The sequence below is a fragment of the Balaenoptera ricei genome, chromosome 9 (genome assembly GCF_028023285.1).
Source record: "Balaenoptera ricei isolate mBalRic1 chromosome 9, mBalRic1.hap2, whole genome shotgun sequence".
Classification (NCBI taxonomy): Eukaryota; Metazoa; Chordata; class Mammalia; order Artiodactyla; family Balaenopteridae; genus Balaenoptera; species Balaenoptera ricei.
Genome location: NC_082647.1, coordinates 21,065,654 through 21,077,970, shown reverse-complemented (window position 1 = coordinate 21,077,970; position 12,317 = coordinate 21,065,654). Strand labels below are relative to the sequence as shown.

At 55.2% G+C, this 12,317-nt stretch overlaps 1 protein-coding gene across 7 annotated transcripts in view; it reads right to left on the bottom strand.

Moving 5' to 3' along the window:
• The window catches only part of PLXNA4 (plexin A4), a 622,708-nt gene that overhangs the window by 70,385 nt on the left and 540,006 nt on the right, over nucleotides 1–12,317 (bottom strand). For 6 of the 7 annotated variants that reach the window (XM_059933356.1, XM_059933357.1, XM_059933360.1 and 3 more), the window contains 3 exons: nucleotides 5,515–5,611; nucleotides 4,918–5,108; nucleotides 823–974 (listed from right to left, as the gene is read on the bottom strand). In XM_059933356.1, the coding sequence (XP_059789339.1) occupies nucleotides 823–974; nucleotides 4,918–5,108; nucleotides 5,515–5,611 (440 nt within the window). Of the gene's footprint in view, nucleotides 1–818; nucleotides 975–4,917; nucleotides 5,109–5,514; nucleotides 5,612–12,317 lie in introns of those variants that run through there. The other variant, XM_059933363.1, reaches the window with a different exon arrangement.

The following is a 12,317-nucleotide window of genomic DNA, read 5'->3' as shown; positions in this document are numbered from 1 at the left end:
GACTGATGGTTCCAGAACCACAAAATCTGGGTAACCCTCAGCCAGCACAAGCATAGACGCACTCACCTACCTAAGTGAGACCTTGCAAACAGTCAGTAACTTATGCACACAGGGACAAGTGGCAAGGTTTCACTCCGGGAGGGGCAGCAAAGAGGGTGTAGAATATAGATTCTATTGAGCTGGTGAATATTTATTTCATGCTTGTGCTTGCTGGGCTGGAAAATTGTATTTACTTATTTACAAGGTAATACATGACTCACAAACCTTCCCTGCCATGTAGGTTAGAGGTCAAGGTCACTCATTGAATGGTCCTCTCCGTGGACCAGCAGACTTTGCTGGAGAAAAACAATCCAAGTCCCCACAAGCCTGAGAGTGGGTGTGAAGGTTCATTCTCAGCCTCCACAGAGGGTAGCATAGGATTAGCTTCTTCCGTAATTGGGGGAGGACAGGAGTGGGGAGTTAGGGACAGCGGAGGGAGTTAGGGTAAGGAACTGAACTCACGCTTCTGCAGATTTTGATTTTGCTTTGTCTTGCTCCTACTCATCCTCACACCTCAAGGAGGTAATGATCACTTTCCCCTTTTCTCCCAGCCATCTCCCCTTCCCCTTTCTGGACTTCTCCCAATATGGCAGCTAGCTAGTTCAGGGGCTGGGGAGTTGTAGGAGTCCCCCACACCCTAGAACGTGAGGGACATTCTCCTTTTCTGTCCATAAGTTCTAAGACCATCTATTGTTGATCGGGGAAGGTAAGTCAACATCAATCGTCTATTTATATGGACTTCTCTTCCCTGCTCCTCCCACGTCTCAGACGGCCTCCACTTACTGTTCCGCAGGGATGTAGCCATCTACCAAAGGGCTGCACTCCACGCCGGCCACCTTGACATGGGAGGCGATGTCCCGGAATTCCAGGCCCAGGTTCTCCCCTCGGATGGTGACCTTGGTGCCCCCTTCCCGGGGGCCTGTCACTGGGATTATCTAGAAGGAGGAAGCACAGTAATCAGACGCCAAGACAGAGCGATCCCCCACTGCTGATGGGGCAAGGGAGAGGCTGCGGGCTCTTCTCTATCTCCACTCCATTCCCTGAGCTGAGTCCAAGTCCACGAGGGCACCCAGGTCTGGGACTGTCAAGGGTCAGGAGCTTCTGGTAGAATAGTCTGTGTTTGTGTATGGTTTTAGAAGCAGGGTTCAAAGCCCCTTGTTCCTCTTCGCATTTCACAGAAGAAGAGAGAGAACGTGATCTGCAGTGTTACTGGGTAATTCACAGAAAATTGGGATTAAAGCCTTCCAGCATTTGCTCATGTTGGTTCCACTCTCAGTGAAAATGAACAAGCCTCCTATCAACCCACACGGCCCTCCACACGATGGCATCCACCCATCTTTCAAGAGCCTTGTCAAAAGTCACTTCCCCATCACCAGATGTTCTCTCGGTTTCTCTCCACTGAGATTTCAGGACACCTTCTTTGTGCTCTTTTCACAGTTAACGTTTGTGTCGGATTCCCCACCCTGCTACCCCCCTACCCCCACCTCTTCAGATCCTGAGTCCCTGAGAGCAGGGATGGTGGTGCCTCCTTTCTCTGTGTGAACTTTCCAGGGAAGGCACCGTATTTTACTTCTTGAGCTGTAATTGTGCTGGAAACCCCAACTACCCAAGCATCTTCCTGGAGTTAGAAAAGCCTTCGTCACTGCCCCTCTGCCTTCGTTGTTTGGCTTGGTTTGTTTGGGTTTAATTTAGACTTTACCCTCATACACTTGCCCAAAATGACTGGCTTTCCCTCCTAAGACAGCACTGTTGATGCTAAAAACCCATGGCTGGAATGTGAGGATTCAGCCACCAAGGGCCTGCTTTGAGGTGGCGGCTCCGCACAGCTCACGTGACCTAATCATGACCTCCCACAGCAGTGACCTCAGTGGCAGAAGACGTTCCATGCCAGCCTCTCCTGGCATTTGACGGACCAGAGAAGGGCCCATTTCCTGTTCCTGGTGTCTCTGAACATCAGCACCTGGATCTCGGCCAACGTCAGTGGGATCACAATTGGAGGAGCCCAGATAGGCTACCTCTTAATATTCCCTACTCTCTCCATCCCCCCAGGGTCACAAGTCGGGGGGTTCCATCCTGGGGGGAGGGTGAAAGATGGGGAAGGGAGCGACAGCTTTGCCGGGCCTTGCAGGCTGTTTACCTACAAAGCTCAAGATACTTCCTGCTTCTCACGTATGCAGGTGTGCACATCTGTGAGTGTGAGGGTTCATGAGTGTGTGGGTTTGCACATGCACGTTCCCACTGCAGTGAAAAAAAGAATAGGTTCTTTGGAGACACAGGCTTGTTTCTGTGTGAGGGAGACAGACAGATAGAGGGGGGGTGGGCAGCGGGAGTCCCTGTCCTTCCCGGATCGACTGCCCAACTAGTCCCCAAAGCGCCACTGGCACCTGGCAGCAGCACCTGCATGATATTCCAGCCCTGGCTTGTCGTCCTGAAAAGGGAGTTTTATCTCTGGCGCAGTCCATGGTTCCCCAGGATCCCTGGAGGGCTGATGCCGGTTTGGAGCCAGTAAATAGCGTCCGTGGCAGGGAGGTTTGTTTCATTTGCCATCTCCTCCCTGTGATTTTTTTTGGTCTCAGGCCAAGAAGAAAGCCAGTCCCACCGTTTTCACCAGACACACCATTAGCAGTCCTGAGAGGCAGCCCCCTGGGGGATGGCTTCTTGCTACGGGGCTCTGAGGGTGGGGGGCGGCAGGAAAGGAGGGGGGGGCCCTCGTTCAGATGTGGCGCCACAGGCCTCCACCTGCCCTCCTTCTCCAGATAATTCTGTAGGTAAAATACATAAGTATCTTTCCCCAGTTTGAGAATCACTGTTGAGATTCCTACCCATGCAGGACACTGAAGTCGGGGCTGAATGAAGCTCTCGGCGTCTGGAAAACCAGGAATGTGGAGGGTGAAGGTGCAAAGCGGGGGGCACATCTAGAGGGCCACGCCCGAGAGGCTGCTTTGCTGGAGGAAGCTGCTTACTCACGAGTCGAGCTCCTTCCTGCTTTTACACGTCCCCGGTGGGTGGGCATGCAGCGTTTGTGAGGGAGGGTCGAGGGAATGTATGGGTGTGTTCGCCTTTGTGGTGGCAGAGGACAGCAATCCAGTAATCAAGAGACTTGGCCTTCAGGGCCCCTTGATTTACACTTCGGTCAGAGTAAATCTGAGCATCGGTCTTTTCATGTGGGAAAGGGTGATAATAACCTTGGCCTTGGCAGGCATCATGGGTTGAACTGTGTCCCCCTAAATCCATATGTTGAAGTCCTAAACCCCAGCACCTCAGAATTGTGACGTTCTTTGGAGAAAGGGTCTTTATAGAGGTAGTCAAGTCAAAATGGGGTCATTCAGGTGAGTCCTAATCCAATAGGACTGATGTCCTCATAAAAAGAGGAAATTTGCAGAGACACACATGGCAGGAAGTCAATATGATGAGGCACAGGAAGAAGACAGCCACCTACAAGCCAAGGAGAGAGGCCTGGAACAGACCCTTCCCTCACAGCCATTAGAAGGAACCAACCCTGCAACACCTTGATCTCAACTTCCAGCCTCCAGAACTGAGAGACAATACATTTCTGTTGTTTACGGCACTTCATTGCAGCAGCCCTAGGAAACCACACAGCAGGGTTGTTGTGAGGCCGGATGAAGTGAGGGATATGAGGATATTTCACAAACTCTGAAGCACCACACAAATGTTCGGCCTGTGTGTGTGTAAGGGTACCAGATACGGGTGTTTGTGAAACTGCACAGAGCTCGCTGCCCGGTGTCCCCTCACTACGGATGGACAGACTGAGCTTCCTTCTCGTCTTCTTCCCTCTGTCCCCCCGTGGCGTTATTATCATCAGCATCAGCCATGGCAAAGAGGCACCGAGCACCTACAATGAGCTAAGTGCTGGGCCACAGGTGCAGATGTGTCAGACACCGTCCTGCAGCTGAGACATGCACGATTTTCCCTTATTTTATGAGAGGAGCAAGGGATTCCAGCCCGGGTGTGGGAAACCTTAGAGGGTCTTTGTGCCGGGAGTGTGGAGGTGAAGACACCAGGGCAGTGATGGGCTTAGACACGCGATTTAAAAATGATTTTAACAATGTCAGTGATGAACGAGGAGGAGGAGGGTGGTGAGAGCCCCACGGGCTGGGCCTGCAGCCAGGCATCTTGCATGGATTTGCTCATGTAATCCCTGTCACTCCCCTGTGAGGGACGCTTCGACCCAGGGCACGGGTGAGGAAGCTGAGGCCTGGGGATAGAGATGAAGTAGTCCCAGGGGACCCAACAATTACTTGGGATTAGCAAATGGAGCTGGGATTCAAACGCTGTTCTCTGTGATCCCACTGTTTGCATCTTTAGCCCTGCCCTGCCCCTCACGGTTCCTTGTTCCACAGCCCGTGTCCCCTCTGTCCTCCCGAACTGCGCTCCTGGTCCGTTTCTGCCATTTTACAGCTTAGGTCTGGCTTCGTGTGAGTCCCGAGGCCTCTCCACTTTGACCTGCTCCACCTCTCCGGGGCTGGGCTCCACGCCCTTGACCCCCAGGCAGCCTCACTCACAGGCTGACTGCTTAATGAGGCTGCAGCTGATGGAGCTTCATGGCCTTGCCACCAGGACTCTTGGAGACAAGGAGGGGGTGTCGAGGACCACGAGTCCTTTTGGACGCAGCTCACATGGAGACTCCATAGGGCAGTCGAACCCTCTCTGCTCTCGACCTCCCTTGATGAGGGGAGGGCCCCTGAGCCAAGCCTAAAGCCGCTACGGATTTGCAGGCAAACGAGGATGCCCGCAGCCAGCGGGGCACCTGGTGGTCACGGGGGTGACGGACACCACGCCAGCCATGGCTCCCAGGGCCCCGCCTGTGGCAGGACAGGGCTCAGCGGCCCAGAGCGGGCCCAGCGGCCCACGGCTCACCTCGGTGATGCGGGGATTCGTGCACTTGCTGTTGGTGCCCGACAGCTCCAGCCAGTGGCTCTCGTGGATGGGGCAGTGCTGCCGGAGGGTACACTGGCCCTGGCCCTGGCACCAGCCGCATTCGAAGTCCGGGTCCGCCTTGAGGCACAGCCCGCAGCTCTCACGCATGGCGCCGCACTTATAGAGGTGAACTGTGGGCAAAGGGCAAGGGGGGCTTGGAGGTGGGGCAGGGGGCTGGGAGGGGCCCGGGAGTGCGAAGCAGGAGGGCAGTGCCGGCCTGGATGATGGGACGTGAGGCAGCCTTGTCCGCCCCGTCCGCCCCCGCCCCCGCCCTTCAGATGCAGGGGAAGCCTGAGCAGAGGATCGCGGCTGGGAGGCGGAGTCTCCCTCAGTCTCTGGGGCCCTCCTTCCAGCCCGCTCTGCTCCCTCCACTGTACTCCCAGGAGCCACCCCCCTGCACCGAGCAGTCACAGAGCAGTGAGGGTGCTGGAGAGGCGTGGAGAGCGGGCTTGGCTTGGGTGGGGGACGGAATGGCACTGCCCACGAATGGGAGCTGCCCCTCCCTCCCCCTGCCTCCCTGGGGCCCTCCTTCCGCACCTTTATTCTGAGCCGGGTTATCAATGTTGAAGTGCCCGTTCCACACGACCGTCAGCTTCACCGGCAGGTTGTTGATCTCCATCCCTTCGTAGGAATACTGCAGCCAGGACGGGAAAGAAAGGAGAAAGCTGGGTCACAGAGATTTCTAGGGAGGGCCCAATGTTCGGCCTGGTGTCCGCAAGAGTGCACGGGGTCAAAGGCAGGCCAAGACTGTGCACGCACGTGTGTGTGAGCACACATAAGCACGGGTGGGCAGGGTGGGCACGCACATCTCAGGGGACCAGAACAGGGGGTCAAGAAGCTAAGGCGGGGAGATGCCAGGCCTGGGGGGGACACCCATTTGGAATGTGGGTTCACAGAGCAGATCTGCGCAAGTGGCTTGGCCACCTTCTGCGGAGGCCTGTTCCTGCCAGCTGGGCTCTCCCCTGGAGGTTAGTGAGAGAGGAACCTGCCCCGCCCTAGCTGCCCAGGGGAACATGCCAGTCCTCGATGTGATTTGGGAGCTTTAATTTCTAGGACATGTTCAGGGGAGGTGGGTGCTTTACCAGAGACCTGGCCAAGCCTGATCAGTTTGCAGGCAGGGAGAGTGGTTGCAAAGGGGAAGCAATGGAGGAGTGGCACCCTTCAGGGGATGAGTGGCTGAGGGTTAGCAGAGGAGAGGACTGGGTGAGAGCTCAGAGGTGAGGTGGGAAGTCCTGAGGCCACCCTAGGGCACAAACCTGGGAATCTGGGTCAAGACTCCGGAGGCTCTAAGGCAGAGCGGGGGCCCCAGCTCCACGGCTGCCCGTGGTGGGGCGGCAGGGAGCTGCCTCTAGGCCTCTGGGCCCTGCTTCCCTGCCGAGCTCTCCTCTAATGTTCCACCCAGCTGGGTCCATCCCATGGGACTGTGGTGCTAAGGGGGGGAGGCGGTGAAGTGGGAGGTACCTCTCAGGCAGCCCCCAGGATGCCAGCCCCCATCTGCCTTCTGACAGCAGGCGTTCTCTATCCCCGGGGAAGGAGGGCAGGCAGCAGGAGCTTGGAACCTGCCCTGGGCAGCTTTTCCAATCCCTACCTGATGATTTTCTCATTATTCCACTAGATTCTGCCCACCACAGCGGGTGGGATGGAGGAGCAGAGCTGAGACAGGTTTTCTGCAGAGGAGGGGCTGAGGATGGGCAATTTGTTGGAAGAGTTCAGTCCAGGAGACTTGGTCTGAAGTTGTGTCTGCAGAGCCAGTGGGCTCTTTTAATGCAGAGTTTAAGTTTGGTGGGGCTGGGCCGTGGGGATGTTCGCGGCTGTTGTGTCAGGCCGCTGATGTTCCCTCCTTCACGGAGGGGAGGGCAGCACAGGAACTCGGGAATGCCCCGGCTGTGGAGGGTCTCAGGGCCTCTGCCTCTGTAGCTTATCCATAGGGGCTTCTAAAGGAGATGTTGTCATCTTAACCTGGGAAATTGCCCTATATTCCTGAGTGACAGAACGTGCTCCATCATGAGCATGCTGTGACGCTGTCCTCCTATAGAAACATAAGTAGGGTGTGTGTCCAGCCTTCTTCGGGCTCTAACCTAGCACACCAGAATTTTTCACTAACTTCCTGGTGATGACGCCCCGGCCAGGGAGCCACATGCGGTATTTGTCCCACAATGGCGGTGGTTTGCCTTGCACCATCCACACTCTCGTATAATTGCCCTCAAGATCTTTGACACCTGGGCCAAGGCCAGGGTCCGGGCTGAGCCATAGAATAAAGCAAAGCTCCCTACCCCTGCAGAAACAACACTGGAGAATTTTTTTTGATCATCCCATACCTCAGCTGGGGACTCATAAGCTTTTCGCCACGTAGCCCAGTAGCCAACTCCCCAGAGATTAAGTTTTTTGCGTCTGGGTGGGTCGTTCCAAGTCGTCGTGAGTTTTTCTCAAAAAAAACCTCTTCCCCTCTCATGGTGGTCTATGGACCACCTTCATCAGAGTCATGGGGATGGGGCTGGGGATGAGGTCTACTAAATGCAGATTCCAGGGCCCCACCCAGACCTGCCGAATTGGAATCTCTGGAGACGGGAGCATTTCCAATTAGGTACTCTGAGTCTGGTGCTGCTAAAGTTAGAGAATCGCTGCTCCTTGCCATCTGCTAGCAGCAGGGAGACAGAGGACAGCCAAGGGGGAAGTGTGTAGGGGGTGCGGGGGGAGAACCCTTTCCAGACGACCCTTCCCACTTCCTCCTCTAGCCAAGCTCCACTGCCCCCATCCTTCCCGTCCCCTTCCTCCAAGGCCCCAGTGGGGGAAAGGTGGCAAGGGCCAGTGTCAGGCTGCTCCGACCTCTAGGAGGGATGCTGGTGGTGCCTAAATCGGCATCGAAGCCAGGCTCCTGCCTCTCAGGCCTGGGTCTGTCCAGGACCCAAAGTGGAAGCAGCAGGCAGCGACCAGGGGCGTGTTGGCCGAAGATCAAGAGAACCTTCAGGCCCCTCTCAGGAAGAACCTGAGATCCCCCAGAGAGCAAGGCAAGACACACCGCCCACGTATGCGTGGGAGTTTCTGCGTGCATGAATGTTTTTGCATGCGTGAAGTGAGAAGAGGTCTGTGCACATCCGTAGGATCTATGCATTCAGATGTGCGTGTGCATGTGAGCACACACGGGCACACACGTGGACTGCCGTTTAGGGGCTCCGCAGTGACCGGCTGTGTGAATGTGGGCAGAGGATCCGAATCTCAGACTCCCCACGTGTAAAGTGGGAATTACACGCAGTGCGTGCCTCACGGGATTGTTGGAAGGGTCCAGATAACCATCCGATGCTCTGGGCACAGTGCCTGTTGCAGAGAATGAGCACCCAAATATTATTGTGTATTTGAATCTATGTGTGTACACTTGGGGATGCGGTGCAAAAATATACCTGTGTTCCCTGTGTTTATGTTTATGTGGAATAATAATAGCAGCACTTATTGTTTCTGCGCCAGACACTTGGTACATATGGAGATGGCTGCATATGAGAACACTTATGTGTTCGGATGTGCGGTGTGTGCACGCATTTTCTTTTTGAAGGAGAAATAAAAAAGGCTTTAAGGATCAAATATGCTGGGCATTGCTTCCTCTTTCTCCTCCCCATTCCTGAGATCTCAATTCTAAAATATTACAGAAATCATTAACCCCGGTGTTGCCCACCAACCCCTTGGCCTCTAGGGAGGTCACGCTCCTTCCTGGAGATGCCCTCTCTCCCCCTTGACCTGAATCCTGCAGGGGGAGGGGCGGACTGCTGGGGGACCCTGGACCACTGGCTCGCATCCCCCGACCACTCCCCACCTCTGCTCCACTTAGCATTTATATAGCTCTCTGTGATCAGTGGGCAGTTAATCCGCACAAAGCCCAGAGCTGGGGGAACAGTGTTTCAGGCTCCTATGGGCCAGGAGGTTAAGTGTCTCAGTCAAGGTCTGGCTCATCGTGGCCCAGTTCTTGGACGACGTTGCTCATCACCTGGGGAAAGAGTGAACCTCAGTTTCCCTACCTTCTAGAGCAAAGAGAAGACCTCTGTATAATTTGGACGTTCTTCCCTCCAACCATTCCCTTGTCTGAGATATTTTGCAGGAAAGTTCTATCATTCTATCACCAATGTAAGACACCAGTGTATGCTGTGTCCATCTCCAGGACCCCAGAGGCTCAGCAGACCCATTTCCAGCTGTGTTCCAGTAAACCGGGAAAGGGGAAAATTTACCCCCTATCGGTCTCCCTGTTCTTGTTTTGCACGCAGTAAATTGGGGCACCACGAGAAACCATGGGGCCACCGTGGGTCGGTGGAAGATGGGCGTAGAGCCCTAGGGCGTCATGGCCGGCACTGCAGCCAGCCGGCTGCCCCCTGCGGCCCACTGACGCCCGTGATTGCCAGTGACTGAGGGGCTAGACTGGGCACTATTATTAGCAGCACTTGACATCTCCCAGGAGGCTGCGATACCCACAGTTGCTCCTAACCCTCCTCCAACTGCTGCCTGTGAGCTGCCCTGTTCTCTGCCAACAGGTCCCCGAGGGCTACAGTGATTGGCCCAGGGCCTGTCCCCAAAGAGTGGGCTGGAAGTGACCTGCCTGTCCACCCAGCCCTGTGTCACCCCATGCAGAATGCTCCTGTGTCTCTCTTTTCCTTCTCTGCTCTCCTCTGAGACCGCCTCTGCCATCAAAAATCAAGGGTGGCGGGGGCGGGGTTGATTTCTCTGTTGGATCCTTCTCTCCTCCTCCCCCCATTCCAGAAAGGTCATTTAGGAAATGAAACAACAGTAACTCTTCTTCCACGATCCTCTCTGTGGCAGATCAGACCCTGCTATAAAGTGCTCAGTTGCTGGTTTTGGCCTAACCTTTGATTAGGGGTGTGTTATGAAACTGGGTTAAAGTTCTGAATTTGCTACTTACTTGCTGTGTGACCTGGGGCTGGTCACTTGCCCTCTCTGGGCTTTAGAGACTCGCCCACCCCCAGCGCAGTCACAGGATCAAGTAAATATTCTCTCAGGTCTTCCTGCCCTAATGGTACGTTGGTTGTTTTCCATAACTATGGTAAGGAAGGCTTGCCCCTGATTATGACCCCCAAATTTTTTTAAGGAAGTCACTTGACAGCAAGCAGCACCCTGGTCCAAACAGCATTTCAACTGGGATCCCACTGACTCCCTGAAAAGAGAGGCTCTTGGGAGGTCAGAGCTGAGCCCTCCTGAACTGTGTGATTCCAGCAGGTCCTGGTAGGCAGAGGGGACCCTCCTGGAACCTACTCTTTGTGGGGTACACCTCCTGTTGCCTCAGTTTCTAAGACTTTAAAATGGTAGAGAAACAAACATTCCCATCACCTTTCTTACTAGGGTATTGAAGTGAAAAATGCAGGCAGGCAGAGTAGACTGAGCTGGCTGAGTTGCTTTGGAAGCAGGGCCCTGGAGACACTGAGAACTGTCCATGAGGGTGGGGGGGCCTCTGGGGGATCCCCAAGTCCAGGGGGCCAGAGTTCAGTGTAAGCCCCCCTCCACTCCTCAGCGGAGAGCAGGGTGCAGGCAGGGAGCTTAGAAGTCACGTCCTCTCCTTGGCAGTCAGAGCCTTGGGCTCCAGGTTTCTAGCCCCAATGTCATGTTTCCACCATGGTTTTGGTGTCTCTAATCTCCTGGAAGCAGATCTGGAGGTACCCAAGCCCATGTACCCTGGAGGTTGACTGATTGGGCAGGACCCCGTGGACCCTTGTCCAGGGCCTGGGGCCTCCAGGGACCAGAAGCAGATTTGACCATCATGCCCTGGGACATCAGGCTCCAGGATGTGAAATTCCCACACAAGGAGCTGTGTGACCTGTGATTTCTTAGATCCTGAGAATTCAACATCAGACCAGCAGACGCCCATGCTGGGAGTCAGCAGTGCCTTTCCCTGTCCCACTAGTGCCGACCAGGGTGCCAGCACTAGGCTCCCCAAGGGGGCACCACAGAGGAGGAGACCTGGTCCTCACCTGCTCAGTTGTTACCTGGGGTACCTTCCTCTATTCAACACAGTCAGCCGAGGCACAGGGCCCATGATGTCCCCACCGCTCTCTTGGGGGAACTCAGAAGCCGCAGACTCTGTCCTCCCTCCTGACACCTCTGAGGCCTGGATCCCTGGGGCAGCTTCTCTGAGGAAACGAGGCTGTTTTTCCCGAGGCCTGAAATCCCTACAAGCCTTCTGCTGAGTCAGATGTGGGACTCACACTTACTCTTCCCGCGGGACTACCTTATTTGGGGGAGAATCATTTGAGCCAGACTCTTGGGGCTGGTTTGCTTGGTCTCAGGATTCACGAGGAAGCAGGAGGTGTTTAATATCCCTTTTGCTTGCAGGTTTAATGTGGGGTGCTGCAGAAATCTGCAACACAGCCTGGCCGCCAGTGGAGGGGGGAGATGTGGACATGGGAGGGGTGGGGACACATCTGGGGTTTCAGAGGTTGGGAGGTCAGCCACCAGCTCAGTTCTTGTAATGCTGAGCAACCCTGGGCCAGCACGTGGGCCTCTCTGAGCTCCATTTACCCCTAGATTGCTTCCTGCAGGAAGAGTGGGGTGTTCCCAGGAAGAGCTTTGTCCGGGACTCTCCTGATCCCACATCACAGCTCCAAATACAGTCACCGCCTATACGTACCCAGAAGCAATGACAGGGGTGAACGGCAGGCAGTGTGGTATAGGAGGAGACCCCAGACCCAGGCCTGACCCTGCCACTCACGAACTGTGTGACCTTGAGCATGTCACTTACCCTCTGGGCAAGGGCGGGTTACCCTGGAAGTCAACGGAGACTCAGGGTCAGCTTCAGGGCCCTGCACTCACCCACATGGCCCTTCCTGAGGCCTGCCTGCATATATCATTTGTATTGATGTATTTCATTCTTAAAGAAGGTCCCCCGAATTATATAACTCTCAGCCCCACAAACCCAATCCTGCCCCTACTTCTGGGCCTCCAGTTTCTCCTCTGTACAGTGAAGGAGAATGTGGGTTTCCCATAGCTTGAAAATGTTACGAGTCTTTAAGTCTGTTAGTCTCTGAGCATCTGGGTGCACAGAAATAGCCCAGAAAGAGAGAACGAGGGAGAGCAGAGCCGGGGCTGGAAAGGCCACAGGGCCAGCAGGGGAGCTGGCAGGCAGGTGGGGCACTGTTAGGGCACACTGAGTGGTGACCAGGGATCAGCCGAAGGCCGTTGGCAGCAGGGGGCTGCTGACCCATTGTGGGTCCAGCATGGACCCAACCTGGATTTCTAAATACTGGGCAGGGTTTGTGTGGATCTACACAGCACAGCCCCGGGGAGCTCCTTCTTGTTCCAAAGCTCCTTTTGCAGGTGCTGGTCTGTCTCAGAAGCCTCGTGTGCTGGGA